The sequence below is a fragment of the Triplophysa dalaica genome, chromosome 21 (genome assembly GCF_015846415.1).
Source record: "Triplophysa dalaica isolate WHDGS20190420 chromosome 21, ASM1584641v1, whole genome shotgun sequence".
Taxonomy (NCBI): domain Eukaryota; kingdom Metazoa; phylum Chordata; class Actinopteri; order Cypriniformes; family Nemacheilidae; genus Triplophysa; species Triplophysa dalaica.
The window spans coordinates 10,277,590-10,298,896 of NC_079562.1; the positions used below are offsets into that span (position 1 = coordinate 10,277,590).

Sequence of the window (21,307 nt, forward strand, 5' to 3'; positions counted from 1 at the left end):
CAGTTTTTTCCACTCGTGAACAAAAAACACGTTTTTTTAATTCAGTTTTATTATATACTGTACATAAAACAAAAGTCATGTTGCATTTCCGAAAAGATACTGAGATTGAACAAACGTCAGCACAGATTGGACTACATGTTGATCACTCTAGACAGCTTCTGCACTCTGTTAAGCAGGAGATCTCCCTTCTTTATGGTTTCCTGGTACTGCCAGTTCTTACTATCAGGTCTGAAAGCAAGACAATAAAAAAGGGGTTTACCATAAATGTAGCGCATGACTAAATACTTAACATATAAGACATATGAACATTTGAAACTCACCTGTTGGTTTCCACGATTTCATTGACTTTGTCAATCTTGCAATGTAGGCGGCCTGCAGCGATGAATCGTGACAGTTCCCTTGAAAAAAAAGAGACCAAACATGAGCTTAGAAATAATTTAAAGAGGGACAGGATTGTGCTCCGGGTTGAATGTAACGTACTGGTCGATGAATTCTGTGCTGACTCCAAAGGCCTCTGCCATATATCCCAGTGTAAGGGATCGGTAAGATTCCAGTAGCTGGCTATAGGCAAGGATGCGCATCTCACGAACGTAGTAACGGTAGTGAGGTGCGAACAACCAGTCTTGCTTCATCTCCTGTTCTACTTTAGCTAAAAGAGAGAAATATAATATTTTGATAAATAGCTTAGTCTTTTTCCTCATATAAAAATCAGTTTCTCTACTACTTACCCAACGACTGAAAGAATACAGAGTAACGGCACTCGTAGAGAGAGAACAGATACTGACGGATGGAAGGTAAACTGTGTAACACCTCCAGGATCTCAGCACCTTTAATCACCTGTCAGATCAGATTAGCAACACTCATATTAAACATAATTTCAGATTTGTAAATTATATCAAATTAATATTTATTGCACATTGTACCTTCTCTCGAAGGTCCGGCCGCTTGAGTGCTATCATACACACATACACAGTGTATGTAACAAACGTCTTGTAGTCCATAAGCTCATAAGAGGTGAATGTGGAGACGGTATCCAGAAAGAGCTCTGCTGCCTGCTTGAAATCACGGATGGCAACACAGTAAAGACCCTGATACACCTTCAGGCGATTCCTTCTGTCCCAATCTCCACCTTCCTCGATCAGACTGAAATCAACGTGAGAAACTGTAAATTAACTCACTGTTCATGTGTCAGGCTATACTTGAATGTGTGTTGGCCAATGTTTTAAGTACCTTTTGGCTTTCTCAGTGTTCCGGGTGATGAGGTCATTGTCCATGTAAAACAGGCCAATCCTCAGCAGGTAAAAGACAATATCCAAGCGATGTCCAAGGGCAACGGTCTTGTCATAAGTCTTCCTGAAGGCAGTCAGGGCTCCTTCCTAATTGACAGTGAAATAGTGAATGTAAGAAATACAGACAGAATAAAAGCATAAAATTATTATTTAAAACATGAATCTTTGCATTTAAAAAACACAAATAGTGTAGAATAAGCTGCCTTTACATTGAATGACGTAGAAAGATTCAAGCATAAAATACAGACTTAGTTCAGATGAAAAGATAAAACTGAACATCCAATATACCCCTTTAAAAATTGCTCAAACAAATATTTTAAATACTTCTCACCTTATCTCCAATGCGTATGAGATATTCAGCTTTGGCCATCATAGCATCTCTGATCTCACTTTCTCCGAGGCTCTTCTCAGCATCTTCCAGAACATCATCAAGTCGTTTCAATTCCTCCTCATTGGCTTTCTTCATTTTACTCAACAGATCCGTGTCAGCCTGCCATTTCAGCTCTTTGCATAGGGCTTCATAGTACGGGGCCATGTCTACAAAACAATTACAGAGATATAAATGATCTTCATATCGTCAGTTTGTTTTACATTCTGGCTTGCGGGGATAAACCAAGCACTATTTAATAAGCCAATATGCGACACCAAATTGAACACTGAGCTTATGAAATGAATTTGAGAAGATATTTCCAAAATGTGAAGATGGCAGGAAATATACATGATGTTAACTGCTAGAAGAAGACCTAGCAGGACTGAGAAACATCGATCGTCATAATGACAAGAGCATATAGAAGGCAGACTATGTTTTGTATTTTCACCCTAATTGTCTTACTGCCTTATATCTTTTAACAACTAAGTTACGAGGAAAACAGTATGTTATATGTGACGACCCGTAATTCAACGAAAAATTTAAATCTTAATCACAAAATAACAATCAAACAACAATTAGCCGCTAATAAGCTAGCATGCTACCTGATTTAGCTCAGCAGCTAACTGAACCCCCAAAATAATTACACAATCCCCGCGAGAAAATATATATCAAAAAATGAAAAACTTTAACAGTCACATATGCAACATGTGTAACTTAACGTACTGTTTTGTTTGATGGCTTCCATCAGCTCGCTTTTCACTTCAGCATCATGCCTGTGATCATCGAGAGTCAGTAGAAACTTCAGCTGAGCTATCCTGAGATTGGGGTTTTTAGGTAAACCCTCTTCCTCCAGGTTCTCCAAAGGCATTTTGCAGAGTTAAGATAGATCTGTTAACGGACAGGTGTATATGTAATGGCTGGATGAGATAGTGGTAAAGTGAAGGCAACGATGACTAGGGGGAAATCTAAACAAAAAATGTGAATTCACTTCCTCCACGTCCAGACAACGAAACGAGGAAAAGAGCGTTCGTGGAGTGTGAGAAATAACTTTACCGCCCCCATCTGGGTATATTTTATATCGCACTCAAGTTATGGCACGTGCAACCTAAAACTCCGAATGGGCTGTGTGCAGTACTTGGAGAAAACAGGCGTTTATATCACAATAGAAGATATTTCGAAGAATGTTGGAATGGTGGTACCCATTAACCTGCATTGATTTTGTGTATGTCTGAAGTGTAACCATTGCCGTTGTTTGGTTACCAGCATTGTTCAAAATATCTTGTTTTGTGTTCTGCAGAAGAAAAAGGTCATATAGGTTTGAAATGAGTAGGGTGACTAACAGAATTTTCGTTTTTGTGTGAACTATCACTTTTTGATTTATTAAATTGTCTTTAATTTGCTAGTTTTCATTGAAATGTATAGCATACATATGTTTAATCTTAGTGGTGACTGGTCACTTTTAGGAGGTAAAGGTGTAACATTTGTATGTACCGTGGTTGGTTGTGTAACCCCCTACAGTATATCTGTGATTCATCCTAACTTTTCTATTAAAGAAGCTGTTTTTGCATTACCTTTTTTTGAAAGACCCTTTTCTCCCTTTTGTTTTTCATTTTCCATATAAGAATGGCTGTTTTGTGAATATATTTATTTATTCGTTAGTTTCTTTATTTAGTTCTTTGTTTTATATTTCAATGTTCTACATTATTTTGTGTGTGTTTTAAGAAACTTGTTTTTATTATGCACATTTTGATTTAGTTTAAATTGCATATATTGCCATCCATTTACTAAATGAACCCCTAAATGATGACAAACCCCAGTTTGGGAGACTCTGGTGTAAAACATTGTTCTATGGCCAAAATTATCTAAGTCTCCCTAATGTATACTATCAATCATAACTGGAGAAAAGCTGCATTCAAAAACTGAGCAACTTTTAAAAACAATATTTCTGTGGAATTATTCCAAATAAACGTTTACAATAAACCTCTCACTTACTGGCAAGAGAGGCAAAGTCTAAATACTCACTCTAATGTCAAAAATGTATCTTAAATACTTAACAGACATCATGTTGTATTTGTATGGAAGTTCAGGTGCTGCATGGACGTGCAAAAAGCAGATCCGCATTAAGAGTGTGTTTAAAGAACTAGTAAGAACATGTTCTCTTTAATTATATTTCTGAGCCACACATCTTTTAAATCTGATTCACTGTCTGGGTGAACAGTATTTATATATGTTAAAATATGTCATTCATGCTTAAACCACAGTCTTCTGACAAAAGGCTAAACATTGCACAACCTCATGCCATATCTGTCATTCTTGAAAAAATCAGTGTATGTTAAGTTACTTAAAGAGTGGTTATAATTTCAGGTTTGTGGGAAAGCACTTTTCTCCTCATTGTTGTGATGGTGTTTGGTGGAACATTTCAGACTGAATTTCATCTCACAGTGATCAGCGCTCCATCTCCAGTGTGTGCGCTCAAAATTTGCTTTCCTTAAAAAAAAGTACAACCACTACTTTACAACCATTACTTCACAATCTGACCTGAATTGAAAATCAAATAATATGGCATTCACAACAGTTTTTTGTAAAGTCTTCTCTACTTTTCCACAGTACATTCAGAGCTTTATCAACAGTAGCTGAACGTATCGCTATGGAGAATATCCAGGAGAGAAGACTGTCACCCTTATCTGGTCTGCTGTGGTTTGCTGTTGGAGCACTTGTGGGCTCCATGACTGTCAGATGTGCAGTGTTGTACCTGAACGCGTTCATTGAACGATAGTTCATGAACGCGTTCATATTTTGGGCGAACGTGAACTGAACGTGCTGTATTACTGCCTGAAGAACGTTACTGTGAACTCGTTCATTCTGGTGTATGTGAACGCATGCTCTCTCAGGTTAACTTCGTTCAATAGGGTGCCAGATTTCTATAGAGCCTTCCAGGCGAAATCCCAGCTAAAACACACCGTAAACGGGTCTTAATATGTAGCGGAAAAACACCCAATCTGGCAACACCAGCCACCAGTGTCGCACCGCCGTCCGCCGCATGCGTGACGCGTCATCAAAACAAAAAAAAGGCATGGAGGCGACAGCAGCATGTTTGCAAGGAGTATGATCATTTAAAATAATTTTATGACAAGGTCGGTGAGAATGGGAGAAATCTCACTTTTCTGTTCAAACTTTGCCCGCCGGCTTTCAAAAAGAAAATCCGAACTTCAGTTACATGTGGACAATGGAAATTTATTAAAATTGAAAAACGTTTGCACCTTAATGATTACTGTCCTGTTTTAATAATTCCTCATTAAAAAAGACAATCAAGCAGCACGTTTTTCCTCATGTTTTTGAGAGTGTACTGTAGGGTTGAAAGCTGCAGCTGCTACTAGTGTGGAGTGATGGACAGCAACAAAGCATTAAAGCAACAATGGGGAAATGCTGTCCCCTCAATGATAATGTAAACCCTGGTTGGATAAGGATTCAAAATTGGATATGAAGATGAAATCTGACGCATAGCTTCATTTTAAAACTGATAAAATAATTGCTGTCTGTGATTCTACTGTATATGGGCTGTGGCAATAATTTTGAAAAATAATAGCTCGCATCAACATAGGGAAAAAAAGAACTATGAACTAGTTCATTTTTGGAACTTAGTGAACTTAGTTCACTATTTTGAAGTTTGAACTATGAACTGAACTAGTTCATTTTAAAATTTGTGAACTGAACTTTGAACTAGTTCATGTAGAACGTGAACTTTCCCAACACTGCAGATGTGTAACTAGTCACCTGGGAAAGTGACTAACAAATTACACACAGCAGCTTTAGGACCCAAAAAAAAATGAATGCATAAAAACAATGCCTAATGTATTTAGCTTTTTTTCTGCAAATTGGTGATTACTAAGTCACAATGAAACCTCATTGTTCAATAGTCTTTATGTCTCTGTAAATCTTCATGGTGTATTTATTCAGTGAATTTCTTATCAATGTCGGACAGCCAGAACGGGGCTTCACGGACTCCCATTCCATTCCATTTTCTACCGCTTATCCGAACTACCTCGGGTCACGGGGAGCCTGTGCCTATCTCAGGAGTCATCGGGCATCAAGGCAGGATACACCCTGGATGGAGTGCCAACCCATCGCAGGGCACACACACTCACTCATTCACTCACACACTCACACCCTACGGACAATTTTTCCAGAGATGCCAATCAACCTACCATGCATGTCTTTGGACCAGGGGAGGAAACCGGAGTACCCGGAGGAAACCCCCGAGGCACGGGGAGAACATGCAAACTCCACACACACAAGTCGGAAGCGGGAATTGAACCCCCAACCCTGGAGGTGTGAGGCGAACGTGCTAACCACTAAGCCACCGTGCCCCCCGCTTCACGGACTCATTAGTGGTTTAATAAGTACAGTGTAGTACATCACACACCAATAACGACTAACATCATTGCAGTCGATGTTTTATCACCGCCAAAAATAACCATTTATCATAGTCATGCACAACACACTACAGAATATATCACATAGAAACAACTCCATGACCATATTTCAAAATGGGAATGACCATTTAAGTTCAAAACTAGTTTAAAACGGAACTCTTAGTCCCTAGGTTAATTTTCTGGTGTTTTATCAGCGATTTTAGTGTTTGAAATCTTTTCATGGACAGAAGGAAATAATATATTTGAAATATTATATTAAGACATACGTATTTTTATTGAAGTTGATAAGCAAACGTATCCAGTAATGTATATCCAACCGTTTGTCGCGTGTAGGCTTAGCAATGTTTGTGCAGCATCCCTACGCCGCTTTTTTTTCGGTACCTATCCCGATTCGTCCAAACAGCGAGCTCGGAGATCTCTCGAACAGCAGGCAAAATTTGCGTTTTTTAATAAACTGCCTGCTGTAGGTATATTAGTGTGCGCTTGTGAAATGTAGATTAAATACAGCTATGCTTATTCACTGCAGGGTTGTCCCAATAAACCAGAAGCTGCACAGCAATACACTTCAAGAGCCCCTACAGTGCAGATATGTTCAAACTGTACATCACTGTATATGTTGTCCTTAATCACAAGCTATAGTATTAAGATGTTAAGCCTCTTTATGACCATGTTTCCTAGGCCTTGATTAAAACGGACTACTTCAACATTCAGAATATTTTTGGAAACTCTAAATCTATCCCTCGAAATGCTTTACACAAAAATATACAATAATGTACTCAAAAGTACTCTACGAGGTAGCTCCAAAACAGAGCATGGGTTTCTCATATTGAAAGATAGTCTCTGATATACGCATGTAAGAAATAGGCAAATTATTTAAAAAAAATATTTTAACCAAAAATGTCTATGGTCACCACATGCATGGTACGTTTATAGGATAAACGAGAGTTAAATTAAGCAGTCGATTATGTAATATGATCACACAGTATCACTTTTTTTCCATTTTTTTGTCTGTGTCCTTTACTGGAAAGCACATTTGTCAACATTAGTAGAAATTAATTGTGCTTTATAAATAAATTGTCATTAGTAATGTGATAAAATTGTGTGGGTAATGGGTAATAGGCCGGTGTGTCTTCGAGTTTTTTACAAGTTCAATGACAACCTTTAACCTGTCTTCCATTGTGTCAGTAACGTGCTTGTGAATGTTTCAGCTGCAACTGTCCTTTGATGCTGCTGTGCCGTCTCATTTTTGTTCTCGTTCAGTACTGTAACCTATAAGCTATAGTGCTAAAATTGTGTCTTTAAGCAACAACAAAAAACCCTGCATGAAGCGTTTAGGAAAAGAACAAACAGTTTATTTTCCTAACATCAGTTATCTGAACAGAAAGTACCAGTGTACAGATAGTTATATTAGGCAAACACAGTGCTAAACTTTGTGTCCTAGTCATTTTATGTGCTGGTTAGCAAATCTGACATAACACTGCAACCTTGAGATCTTGTATGAAGCGTTTTGGCAAGAAATAGGTAGTTTATTTCCCTAGAATCAGTTATCAGAACAGAAAGTACCGGTGAACAAACAGTTATATTAGGCAAGTGTGAAATATATATTTTTTCGTTTTAGTGTTTTTTATTTTTACATTAAACCTTTTAACTTTTTTAATTATAGCTTCATTTTTAGCTTAAACTTCAAACTATATGATGCCAAGGATCCCCTATTGAGATTAACCTCTTGTGAGGACCCTCTTTCTTAAATACATGTCCATCTATATTTTTTATATATATAAAACAGTAAATGTGATATTATAAAAACAACGTATTGTTTTAAAACATAAACAGTTGGCTACATTTGTTGAATGTGTAGAGACAACCCTGAAGAGACATTTTTTATTAAACTATTAATTCTGAAGCAACTGTCACTTTGAATGTGAAAAAAAAATACAGAGAGAAAAACTCACCACCACGATTCTTGAAACTAATTTTTGCTACATCTTTTTCCCTGAAATTTTCTGGGGCCCCCGGACCCCAGTTTAAAAAAACTCCCCTAGAGTATCACAAACACCAGAATGAGAGACTCTGATGTAAAACATTGCAAAGTTTCAATGCCAACATTCAGTTACCATAAATGATAGTCTCAATAGTTTTCACATTTCTATAACACTTAATCTAACTAGTTTTTACAACAAATCTCTCTTTGGCAAGAGAGAGACAGTCAAAAATGTATCTAAATCCAATTAATGTTTAACAGATCACTTTGCATTTGTAGTGAAATACAGGTGCTGCATGGATGTGCAACAACAGATCAACATGAAGAGTGTGTTGAAAGAACTGGTAAGAACATGTTCTCTTTAATTATATTTCTGAGCCACACACTTAACATTTTAATTTCAGGTTTGTGGGAAAGCACTTTTCCTCATTGTTGTGCTGGGGTTTGGTGGAACATTTCAGACTGGATTCCATCTCACCTCGATCAGCTCTACATCTCCAGTGTGAACTTCTTTCAATTTTTGCATGTTTAGTGACTTATTCTACTCTATTAGAATTTCAGTATAACATTACAATTTAAATGATATAATATGGTATTCATTACTCCTAACTTTTTTGTAAAGTCTTCTTCTCTACCTTTCCACAGTACATTCAGAGCTTTATCAACAGTAGCTGGACATATCGCTATGGGGAACATCCAGGAGAGAAGACTGTCACCCTTATCTGGTCTGCTGTGGTTTCTCTCTTTGCTGTTGGAGCACTTGCGGGCTCCATGACTGTCAGATGTGTAACTAGTAACCTGGGAAGGTAATGCCACGTCATTTATTTCCATTTTGACTTTTCACTACATTCCGGTTTTGAATAAATTATAGGCCTTTAATAAAAAGCAATACTGAAGAAGCATTTCTGGATTTCATAACCTGAATATATTAGGCCTGTGTAAAAAAGTGCATTTGCGTGCATTCCTCAGAAAAACAGCCATGCTCTTCAACAGTGGGTTAGCAGTTGTGGTTACAATATTCATGTACATAAGCAGACCCACAAACTCATTTGAACTTCTCATGTTATCGCGCTTCCTGTTTGGATTTACATCAGGTATAAAGACACCCTTTGAATTACAAGAACAGGACAGACTAGACTGTGTTTGTTTCATTGTTTAAATTCATTTTTTGTTGCTTCTCATGAAGGGTTAGGTGGAAACATTCATAGGCTCTATCTCGGAGAGAGTTCACCCAAAAAAATAAGAGGAATGGTGGTACTCACAACTGCTACATTTCTGTTCTTCGGTAAATTATCAGGACAATTTGCTAGTCTGAGGTAATATTTATCTTTCATAAAATCCATTCTTGCTTATGATAATTTTTCTCACCTCATGTTCGTGTGATGAAATGTGTTCTTAATTGTAAGTATCTTGTTCCTTGTTTAGGGAAATTCTTGGTCGTGAGGAATGGTGGAACATTCTGCTGTGTGTCCCAACATGTTTCTGTGCAATTCAGATGATAATCCTGCCGTTCCTTCCCGATGCGCCCCGATATATTCTAATAGAGAAAGGAAAGATAGAAGAGTGCAGAAAAGGTGCTTTAGTTTAATTTACATCTTTGGAGTTTTTATTACTGTACTGCATAAGAAAATTACACAGATCAAATACCCCAAAGCAGGTTTGAATTACTGAATTGAAAGTTTTTGAAGTAGGTTGTGTACAGTATTTGGTGATTGCTATAATTCGGCACATTTCTTCATTTTATTGTCATTGACTCTTTGAGTGCTTTTGTCGGCAGCACTGCAGTTTCTGTGGGGACAGGGAGATTATAAACTGGAGATTGAGGAGATGTTAGCCGAGCAGGCGGTCATTCAAGGGGAAAACAGTAAGAGTCTGCTGGATATGCTGCGGGTCAAACATCTGCGCTGGCAGGTCCTTTCTCTGCTGGTCATATGTGGAAGCATTCAGTTTTGTGGGATCACTGCTGTAAATCATTTAACCTTCATTCAATATTCCAGTACGTATGTGATATACTGTATATATATTTATATATGTGTGTGACATTTGTCACTCTCTCACTCACAGATCACTGTCTTCTCTTTCAACATCTTTTTGGAAGCCGGTATTCCAGTAGATAAGATTCGTCATGTCACATTGGGCATAGGCACCTCTGAAGTTTTCTCCTCTATAATCAGTGTATGTCCCAGAGCTAGCAATGAAAGAAATGCTTTATTGTTTTCTTTAAAAGTGTGTTTTATTGTAATGTATATTTACACATATCATTTATAGTTTCTCTGTGCTGGTATAAACATGAGTGTGTGTGTGCGTGTGTGTGTAGAGCTTCCTCATTGAGAGTGTGGGGAGAAGGGTTTTGTTGTGGATTGGGTTTGGAGGGATGTCAGTCATCATGGCATTAATCACTGTTACTCTTTACCTGAAGGTGAGTATACATCACATAACAGCTGTTAGTTAACACATAACAGACCTTCATCATCATGTCTCTGTTTCATCCGCAGGACTCAAGCTTTGTAATTCCATACATCACAGTTTTCCTTGTTTTTCTTTTTAACATTTTCTACGCAGGAGGACCAGGTAAACCCTTAGATATTACTTCACACTGATTATATAGTATTTTATCAATGCAAACCTTAAACTAATCTTATTCACAGCTGCAGTAGCCCATCCCATCACCAGTGAGATTTTCATCCAGTCATACCGTCCAGCTGCATTTATGTTAACTGGGATCCTGTGCTGGCTGGGTGTCGCCATATTTGGATTTATGTTTCCATTCCTAATTGTAAGTTCTCAACCATTTCAAGATTAAAAAATATAACTGACCTGAAATCCAATGTTTTGGAATAAAGTTTACAATCCAAACCATATCTGTAAGACATACCCAAAGATCATCATAGGAATAGAAAGGTGTGTGCATGCATGAGTGTGTGTGTTTTTTTAGCTCTCCATATGGGTCATATGTTTTAATAAGGTATATTAAGGCTTTATGAATAGGGAGCTTTCGCCATCATATGTATAAATCAGTGATTTTGATTGTTTTGTTATGTCAGTTTCTTCCTGTTTGAAAGAGCAATTCTTGAATGTGTGTCTTATTATATGTTCTTATACTAAGCAATGTGTAATATCAGGCTTTCCGCTGCTCCTATTCACTGTTCTGCATGTTTTCTGCAGGCTGCCCTGAAATCCCTGAGCTTTGTTCTCTTCTCCTGCGTTTGTCTGATAGCTGCTCTCTTCGTCTTCTTCATCCTTCCTGAAACAAAAGGCAAAACTCCTCTAGAGATTTCCCAAGAGTTTAAGAACATTCGAGTCTGTGGATCCTCAGAAGATGAGGTCTTAGAGATAAAGCTGTGAACTCTGGGATTACTCTGCACATCTACAGTATTTCATTATGGATGGATATGAACATGAAAGGAGAATATCACCTATTTATATTATATAATGGAAATAAATGTGACTGTCTATATTATTGTATATTTGTGTATCTGCATTTGTATAGCCTACTGAATTAATAAATTATGGGTATGAATTATTCAATGACTTGTTTTTAATGACTAAAATGACTTAAATAAGAGAGATGATTTAGAAGGTAGTATGAGATGACATGAGAGGCTTGTGACTTGCACAACTATATACAGCCCTGCATATCTGTGTCAACGTTCTGTTATAGAGAGCTATAAAAATATATTATTCTATGCTGCTGTTTAAATGTATCAACATTTTTTAATCTCCCAGAGAATTATTTTTATTTCTTTGAGACTTAACATTGTTTAAATTATAAAATGCATCATGTCCTTTGCATTTCTGTGCTAAATTAACTAGTCACTCAGCCAACCCATTTCATTGTGCATCATCTTTATGTCTCTGTAAATCCCGACGATGTTCACATCAGACACAAATAATGACTGACTGCATGGCAGTAATGTATATATTTTCACCGCCTCAGCTGTCTTTTGCGTCACTAAGTTACAACTTACACATTAGGCCTATACTAAATATATTTGAGTTGCACAATTCAACTTAGTAGAAGCGTAATGGTACGTATAAATTAAATACTTAACAGACGCCTCCTGTCAGGAGTAACAGCAGGAATAAAATAGCTGAACTAACTGAATAAGCTGTTGTTTCACTCAACATTCTTCGATGCTTTACACACATGATAATGCTGACATTTACAGTCACTTACCTTTTAAAATAAATAACATTATGTGATGATTTTAAGTGGTTCTAACGAGAAGCGTCCAAGCGCGCTTCCGTGTGCGTAGGCTACATCTGCGTGTGCACGTCAAAATTAAGTTAAATCACCCATACATGTCATTTATTATTGCGCGGTTTTTAATCAGCATTCGTTAATTTATCTAATTTGAACTATGGCCTAGTAGGCCTATTTAAAAAGCGTGACCGATATTATGTGAGGTAAAATAAATTGAAAATAAAAAATGTTTTCACAAGTTTTTCTCACGAATGTAAAGGCTACTTTTGGACTATTGAAGGTTACCGTCATATACGACTATACCCATTACTTTACAGAGAGTTTACGATCAACTAGCTCTGCCGTAAGACCAAATGGTGCAACCGAATAAAGTACACAGTTAGTTACAAACTGGCTTGTAGTTACTAAGCGTCTGGTGTGGACCTTACGCTCAGATTTAAGATAGTAAAAGTTAAAAATCCCCATTGACCAAAAAGTAAACATCCATATTGACCGACCACCCCCCTGTGTCTGCATGAAATGGTTTGGGCCTGCCTTAGCGCTCTCAGTGACGGTGTGCAGTTGCAGTCAGTAGGTGCGCCAGAACAACAGTGACCACAATGTTGCCTAGTAACGTTAAATCAAAATGAGGTTTTCAAAAAAGAGAGAGAGGAAAGACAATGGAAAGGGTGTCAAACTGTAACCCAGTTTTTCACCAAGAAAGGCGGGTAGCCTATAGCAGTGGTTCTCAACTCCGGCGCGTTTAGCACCAACTCTGATAAAACACCTGAAGAGGCGAATCAATGACTTCAGGATCAGACGCGTTCAATTTAATGTTGGGCTGCGCAGATGGTTTGGAATGTCGCAATAAAGTACAGCGCAATCTGCACTTTAATCTCTTTTGCGGTACTTAAATGTCATATATGATACATTTGCGCAGCGCCGTATTAAGTTGAACGGAGAGCCTCCTGAACACCAAACCAGCGGCGTCTTGTATTGCCTTCCCATAAGGGCAGTAAATCGCTCTCACGCTCTTTCTCATTCACAACTCCTTCCTGGTGGAACATTCTTCCTAACTCTGTCCGTTCAACCACATGACTATATGTGTTACTTATAAGCATCTGCAGTTTGAAAACTATTTGTGGATGTCTATATGCTACAATATAGTTGATATATTTGGAGACCTCTCCTGGATCAGACCGCAAAATTTGCATAGGTTAACATAACCCCTTATTGTAGGTAGCCTACATGTTCCATAGTGTGAGCTCGTGAAATGTAGTTTAAATGTTAGCAGGCTCCAGCAGATGGCGCTGTTTATTCACTGCAGGGTTGCCACAAGATCCACTGCAATAAATTTTAAACAATAGCCACAGAGAACAGATATGTTCTGACATGACTGTAAATGTTTTCATTCAATATCAGCTATAGTTTTTGAGATTTTAAAGCCTCTATATGACCATATTTCCCATTAGATGTATTTGAGTAAACTGACATTACGATTCTTTTGCAAACTTTATATACAAGAAAGGAACATATCCCATATTGATATTATATTATAAAAGGATATGCATGTGATAATGTGTATATTTTTCTGCATTGGCTTTACACATGATAACTGAGTTATAAATATTGGCGATTGGTCAACTCATGAAAGTGGATACTTTTGAAAACGCTGTTTTCATGTTGTCGTGTCAAAGAGGAAAACAGAGGGGTTTAAAACGGTGACACGTTTTTTCGTCATGTGAAGCGCTGTTCTCCAGTTTGATAGCACTTATGTCGGTTCGTGTTTCCTTTAGAATGCATTATAGGAGACTGAATATTTAATTACTCGCAACTTTTGTCTGGCATTGGTGCTTGGATAAAAAGTTTCACTTGTGACCTTATTTCCGTGGGTTTTTAAGGAAAGAACGAATGTTTGTGCGCCTTCAGCGAGATTACGCTGGTAATGGGAATATTTTGTTAAAATATAATGAAAATGCATGTTATTTCACATCATATTAAAATACTGACCTGTATTTTCCGGTGTTGCGCATGTTAAAAGGACAAATATTGTACTTTTTGAATAAGAAAACTAATGATAAGTGTCAGTCAAGGCTGGAGAAAGAAGATGAAAAAGAGTCAGAAATGCACAAAAGCTTAGAGAATTAAGAAAGTCCAGAAGAACAGAGGACCCGTTAGCAAGTTGATTTAGTTGTGCAGAGAGACAACTTTTGTTACCCTGAAATTGCATGTGAAAAAGTTTTTACATGAGTATTTAGTTTACATGGCATTCACATGAAAGAGTGAATAATTGTTTTTATTGTTGTCATTGTTATTTTGACAATATATAATGTGTTGTGAATTAAATGACAATGAAACACAAATTTGAGCTGAACTTGTTTTATTAACTTATTAGTTTACTTCTAGATAAAACAGTAAAACATGACAGTGAAAAATGACTGAAAAATAATCACGATAGTTGTGTCCCTTAAAAGCATAAGTGGCTCCTGCCTGGCCCCCCGTTACAGTTGTCTAGAACCCCCACTGTTGACCGATAGTCACTACCATATAGACATAAGAAATATTCTACTTATTTCAAACATTTATTCAACCATAAAACGTCTATGGTCACTACAGGCATGGCAGGTCTACGTAGGCTAAACGACAGTTAGATTAAGCAGTCGATTATGTGACATGTTCACATAAAACATTTAAAAAATATATTTTTTTGTCTGTGTCCTTTACTGGAAAGCACATTGGTCAACAGTAGTTGAAATTAATTGTGCTTCATAAATAAATTGTCATTAGTAATGTGATAAAATTGTGTGGGTAATAGGCCGGTGTGTCTTCGAGTTTTTTACAAGTTCAATGACAACCTTTAACCTGTCCCATGTTCCATTGTGTCTGTAACATGCTTGTGAATGTTTCAGTTGCAACTGTCCTTTGATGCTGCTGTGCCGTCTCATTTTTGTTCTCGTTCAGTACTGTAACCTATAAGCTATAGTGTTAAAATTGTGTCTTAAGCAACAACAAAAAACCCTGCATGAAGCGTTTAGGAAAAGAACAAACAGTTTATTTTCCTAACATCAGTTATCTGAACAGAAAGTACCAGTGTACAGATAGTTATATTAGGCAAACACAGTGATAGACTTTGTTTCCTAGTCATTTTATGTTCTGGTTAGCAAATCTGACATAACACTGCAACCTTGAGATCTTGTATGAAGCGTTTTGGCAAGAAATAGGTAGTTTATTTCCCTAGAATCAGTTATCAGAACAGAAAGTACCGGTGAACAAACAGTTATATTAGGCAAGTGTGAAATATATATTTTTTCGTTTTAGTGTTTTTTTATTTTTACATTAAACCTTTTAACTTTTTTAATTATACTTTCATTTTTAACTTAAACTTCAAACTTTACGATGCCAATGACCCCCAAATGAGATTATCATTTTTTGAGGACCCCCTTTCTTAAATATATGTCCATCTATAATTTTTATTTATATAAAACAGTAAATGTGATATTATAAAAACAATGTATTGTTTTGAAACATAAACAGTTGGCTACATTTGTTGAATGTGGAGAGACAACCCTGAAGAGACATTTTTTATTAAACTATTAATTCTGTAGCAACTGTCAATTTGAATGTGAAAAAAAGTATAGAGAGAAAAACTCACCACTACAAAGGTACAAATATAAACAATTCTTGAAACTAATTTTTGCTTCATCTTTTTCCCTGAAATTTTCTGGGGGCCCCGGACCCCAGTTTTAAAAAACCTCCCCTAGAGTATCACAAACACCAGAATGAGAGACTCTGATGTAAAACATTGCAAAGTTCTAAGGCCAACATTCAGTTACCATAAATGATAGTCTCAAAAGTTTTCACATTTCTATAACACTTAATCTAACTAGTTTTTACAACAAATCTCTCTTTGGCAAGAGAGAGACAGTCAAAAATTAATATAAATCCAATAAATGTATTACAGATCACTTTGCATTTGTAGTGAAATACAGGTGCTGCATGGATGTGCAACAACGGATCAACATGAAGAGTGTGTTGAAAGAACTGGTAAGAACATGTTCTCTTTAATTATATTTCTGTGCCACACACTTAAAATTTGTTTAATCACAGCTATCTGAAGAATATTTGTTCTTATTTTCTTTAAAATATGTCATTCGTGTTTAAACTGAAGGTCTTACCAAAAACAACCAACACAACAACATGTGTCAGGTTGTCTGTTATTCGTGAGACAAATCTGTATTTAACTTAATTTAAATATATTATATGAACAGTAGGAAAGCATTGTTGATGTTGAACAGAGTGGTTATCGTTTCAGGTTTGTGGGAAAGCACTTTTCCTCATTGTTGTGCTGGGGTTTGGTGGAACATTTCAGACTGGATTCAATCTCACCGTGATCAGCTCTACATCTCCAGTGTGTACTTCTTTCATTTTTTGCATGTTTAGTGACTTATTTTACTCTATTAGTATTTCATTTATTTAAAAGCATTACATTACAGTCTGACCTGAATTTAAAATACATAATATGGTATTCATTACTCCTAACTTTTTTGTAAAGTCTTCTTCTCTACTTTTCCACAGTACATTCAGAGCTTTATCAACAGTAGCTGGACATATCGCTATGGGGAACATCCAGGAGAGAAGACTGTGACCCTTATCTGGTCTGCTGTGGTTTCTCTCTTTGCTGTTGGAGCACTTGTGGGCTCCATGACTGTCAGATGTGTAACTAGTAACCTGGGAAGGTAATGCCACCTCATTTATTTCCATTTTGACTTTTGACTTTTCATTTCTGGATCTCATAATCTGAATATATTAGGCCTGTGTAAAAAAGTGAATTTGTGTGCTTTCCTCAGAAAAACAGCCATGCTCTTCAACAGTGGGTTAGCAGTTGTGTTTACAATATTCATGTACATAAGCAGACCCACAAACTCATTTGAACTTCTCATGTTATCGCGCTTCCTGTTTGGATTTACATCAGGTATAAAGACACCCTTTGAATTACAAGAACAGGACAGACTGCACTGTGTTTGTTTCATTGTTTAAATTCATGTTATATTGTTTCTCATGAAGGGTTAGGTGGAAACATTCATAGGCTCTATCTCGGAGAGAGTTCACCCAAAAAAATAAGAGGCATGGTGATGCTCACAACTGCTACATTTCTGTTCTTCGGTAAATTATCTGGACAATTTGTTAGTCTGAGGTAATATTTAATTTAGATAAAAAACATTCTTGCTTATGATAATTTTTCTCACCTCATGTTCATGTGATGAAATGTGTTCTTAATTGCAAGCATCTTGTTCCTTGTTTAGGGAAATTCTTGGTTGTGAGGAATGGTGGAACATTCTGCTGTGTGTCCCAACATGTTTCTGTGCAATTCAGATGATAATCCTGCCGTTCCTTCCCGATGCGCCCCGATATATTCTAATAGAGAAAGGCAACAAAGAAGAGTGCAGAAAAGGTGATTTAGTTTAATTTACATCCTCGGAGTTTTTATTACTGTACTGCATAAGAAAATTACACAGATCAAATACCCCAAAGCAGGTTTGAATTACTGAATTGAAAGTTTTTGAAGTAGGTTGTGTACAGTATCTGGTGATTGCTATAATTCGGCACATTTCTTTATTTTATTGTCATTGACTCTTTGAGTGCTTTTGTCGGCAGCACTGCAGTTTCTGTGGGGACCAGGAGATTATAAACTGGAGATTGAGGAGATGTTAGCCGAGCAGGCGGTCATTCAAGGGGAAAACAGTAAGAGTCTGCTGGATATGCTGCGGGTCAAACATCTGCGCTGGCAGGTCCTTTCTCTGCTGGTCATATGTGGATGCATTCAGTTTTGTGGCATCTCTGCTGTAAATCATTTAACCTTCATTCAATATTTCAATACATATGTGATATACTGTATATATATTTATATATGTGTGTGACATTTGTCACTCTCTCACTCACAGATCACTTCCTTCTCTTTCGACATCTTTTTGGAAGCCGGTATTCCAGTAGATAAGATTCGTCATGTCACATTGGGCATAGGCACCTCTGAAGTTTTCACCTCTATAATCAGTGTATGTCCCAGAGCTAGCAATGAAAGAAATGCTATATTCTTTTCTTTAAAAGTGTGTTTTATTGTAATGTATATTTACACATATCATTTATAGTTTCTCTGTGCTGCTATAAACATGAGTGTGTGTGTGTGTGTGTGTGTAGAGCTTCCTCATTGAGAGTGTGGGGAGAAGGGTTTTGTTGTGGATTGGGTTTGGAGGGATGTCAGTCATCATGGCATTAATCACTGTTACTCTTTACCTGAAGGTGAGTATACATCACATAACAGCTGTTAGTTAACACATAACAGACCTTCATCATCATGTCTCTGTTTCATCCGCAGGACTCAAGCTTTGTAATTCCATACATCACAGTTTTCCTTGTTTTTCTTTTTAACATTTTCTACGCAGGAGGACCAGGTAAACCCTTAGATATTACTTCACACTGATTATATAGTATTTTATCAATGCAAAAACTTAAAAATATATCTTATTAACAGCTGCAGTAGCCCAACCCCTCAACAGTGAGATTTTCATCCAGTCATACCGTCCAGCTGCATTTATGTTTACCGGGATCCTGCGCTGGCTGGGTGTCGCCATATTTGGATTTATGTTTCCATTCCTAATTGTAAGTTCTCAACCATTTCAAGGCTACAAAATATAACTGTCCTGAAATCCAATGTTTTGGAATAAAGTTTACAATCCAAACCATATCTGTAAGCTGTAAGACATACCCACAGATCATCATAGGAATAGGAAGGTGTGTGCATGCGTGCGTGTGTGTCTTTCAGCTCCTCTTAGATTTTAAAATGCATCATGGGTTATATGTTTTACTGAGGTTTTACGTAACAGGGAGCTTCGCTATCATCTATATAAATCAGTGATCATGATTGTTTTGTTATGTCAGTTTTTTCCTGTTGAAAGAGCAATTCTTGAATGTGTGTCTTATTATATGTTCTTATACTAAGCAATGTGTAATGTCAGGCTTTCCGCTGCTCCTATTCACTGTTCTGCATGTTTTCTGCAGGCTGCCCTGAAATCCCTGAGCTTTGTTCTCTTCTCCTGCGTTTGTCTGATAGCTGCTCTCTTCGTCTTCTTCATCCTTCCTGAAACAAAAGGCAAAACTCCTCTAGAGATTTCCCAAGAGTTTAAGAACATTCGAGTCTGTGGATCCTCAGAAGATGAGGTCTTAGAGATAAAGCTATGAAACTCTGGATTACTCTGCACATCTACAGTATTTCATTATGGATGGATATGAACATGAAAGGAAAATATCACCTATTTATATTATATAATGGAAATAAATGTGACTGTCTATATTATTGTATATTTGTGTTTCTGCATTTGTATAGCTTACTGAATTAATAAATTCTGGGTATGAATTATTCAATGACTTGTTTTTAATGACTAAAATGACTTAAATAAGAGAGATGATTTAGAAGGTAGTGTGAGATGACATGAGAGGCTTGTGACTTGCACAACTATATACAGCCCTGCATATCTGTGGCAACGGTCTGTTATAGAGAGCTATAAAAATATATTATTCTATGCTGCTGTTTTAATGTATCAACTTTTTTTAATCTCCCAGAGAATTATTTTTATTTCTTTTGATTTAACCTTGTTTAAATTATAAATGCATCATGTCCTTTGCATTTCTCTGCAAAGTCACTCAGCTCACCATTTCATTGTGCATCATCTTTATGTCTCTGTAAATCCTTACGATGTTCACATCACACACCAATAATGACTGACCTCACATCATGGCAGTAATGTATATGTTTTATCACCGCCTCAGCTGTCTTTTGCGTCACAGTATTTTGGATAATTTAGAAGACTGCATCATGCACAGTACACTGGAGATTATATTATAAAGAAACAACTTCATGAACATATTCTCTAATGGGAATAACCCATTTAAGTTCAAAACCAGTTTGAAAAGAAGATCATAGTCCCAAGGATCATTATTCTGATGGGTGTTACCTGGGGCCGGTTGCACCAGCTCTGCATAAGTTACAATTTAGCCTAGTTCTGCCAAGTCAACTTACACATTAGGCCTATACTAAATATATTTGAGTTGCACAATTCAACTTAGTTGAAGCGTAATGGTACGTATAAATTAAATACTTAACAGAAGCCTCCTAACAGCAGGAATAAAATAGCTGAACTAACTGAATAAGCTGTTGTTTCACTCGACATTCTTCAATGCCTTACACACATGATAATGCTGACATTTACAGTCATTTACCTTTTAAAATAATTAACATTATGTGATGACATTACATTTTTTTTTAGCTTACGATAAACTAGCTCTGCCGTAAGACCAAATGGTGCAACCTAATAAAGTACACAGTTAGTTACAAAATGGCTAGTAGTTACTAAGCCTCTGGTGTGGACTTTACGCTCAGATTTAAGAAAGAACTTCCGAATGGCTGATTCAACACTATATGTGTTACTTATAAGCAACTGCAGTTTGAAAACTATTTGTGGATGTCTATAATCTACAATATAGTTGATATAGCCTATTTGATAAGGTTCGGGCCAAATTCCGAGCACGGAGACCTGTCCTGGATCTGACCGCGAAATTTGCATTCGTTAACATGACCGCTAATTCTATGTAGCTCACATGTTCCATAGTGTGAGCTCGTGAAATGTAGTTTAAATGTTAGCAGGTGGCGCTGTTTATTCACTGCAGGGTTGCCACAAGATCAAATGCAATAAACTTTAAACAATAGCCACAGAGAAGAGATATGTTCTGACATGACTGTAAATGTTTTCCTTTATTATCAGATATAGTTTTTAGAGTCCTTTATGACTATATTTCCCTTTAGATGTATTTGAGTAAACTGACATAACGATTCTTTTGCAAACTTTATAAACAAGAAAGGAAAATATCACATATTGATATTATATTATAAAAGGATATGCATGTGATTATGTGTATATTATTCTGCATTGGCTTTACACAACCGATACATGAGTTGATAAATATTGGGCATTGAGTTTAAATGATTTTGTGAGGTCA

General features: G+C 36.8%; 3 protein-coding genes across 3 annotated transcripts; 2 read left to right on the forward strand and 1 right to left on the reverse strand.

The window, feature by feature from the left end:
• Window positions 1–28: 28 nt before the first annotated feature.
• psmd6 (proteasome 26S subunit, non-ATPase 6) lies at window positions 29–2,662 on the reverse strand. Its single transcript, XM_056734487.1, has 8 exons — window positions 2,383–2,662; window positions 1,621–1,826; window positions 1,231–1,376; window positions 924–1,143; window positions 729–837; window positions 481–649; window positions 321–398; window positions 29–228 (listed from the first exon to the last, which is right to left on the reverse strand). Exons 1-8 carry the CDS (start codon window positions 2,525–2,527, stop codon window positions 132–134), a joined length of 1,170 nt encoding a protein of 389 aa, XP_056590465.1. The 5' UTR covers window positions 2,528–2,662; the 3' UTR covers window positions 29–131.
• A 5,710-nt stretch (window positions 2,663–8,372) lies between these two features.
• On the forward strand, window positions 8,373–11,601 carry LOC130410329 (solute carrier family 2, facilitated glucose transporter member 9-like). Its single transcript, XM_056734937.1, has 12 exons — window positions 8,373–8,417; window positions 8,478–8,573; window positions 8,719–8,879; window positions 9,043–9,167; window positions 9,260–9,389; window positions 9,499–9,647; window positions 9,851–10,038; window positions 10,138–10,248; window positions 10,391–10,492; window positions 10,569–10,644; window positions 10,722–10,849; window positions 11,239–11,601. Exons 1-12 carry the CDS (start codon window positions 8,394–8,396, stop codon window positions 11,416–11,418), a joined length of 1,470 nt encoding a protein of 489 aa, XP_056590915.1. The 5' UTR covers window positions 8,373–8,393; the 3' UTR covers window positions 11,419–11,601.
• A 4,651-nt stretch (window positions 11,602–16,252) lies between these two features.
• LOC130410688 (solute carrier family 2, facilitated glucose transporter member 9-like) lies at window positions 16,253–19,628 on the forward strand. The gene is made up of 12 exons (XM_056735504.1): window positions 16,253–16,300; window positions 16,569–16,664; window positions 16,832–16,992; window positions 17,104–17,228; window positions 17,321–17,450; window positions 17,560–17,708; window positions 17,912–18,099; window positions 18,199–18,309; window positions 18,452–18,553; window positions 18,630–18,705; window positions 18,786–18,913; window positions 19,313–19,628. The coding sequence occupies exons 1-12, from the start codon at window positions 16,253–16,255 to the stop codon at window positions 19,490–19,492; spliced, it is 1,494 nt and encodes a 497-aa protein (XP_056591482.1). The 3' UTR covers window positions 19,493–19,628.
• The last annotated feature ends 1,679 nt before the right edge of the window (window positions 19,629–21,307 follow it).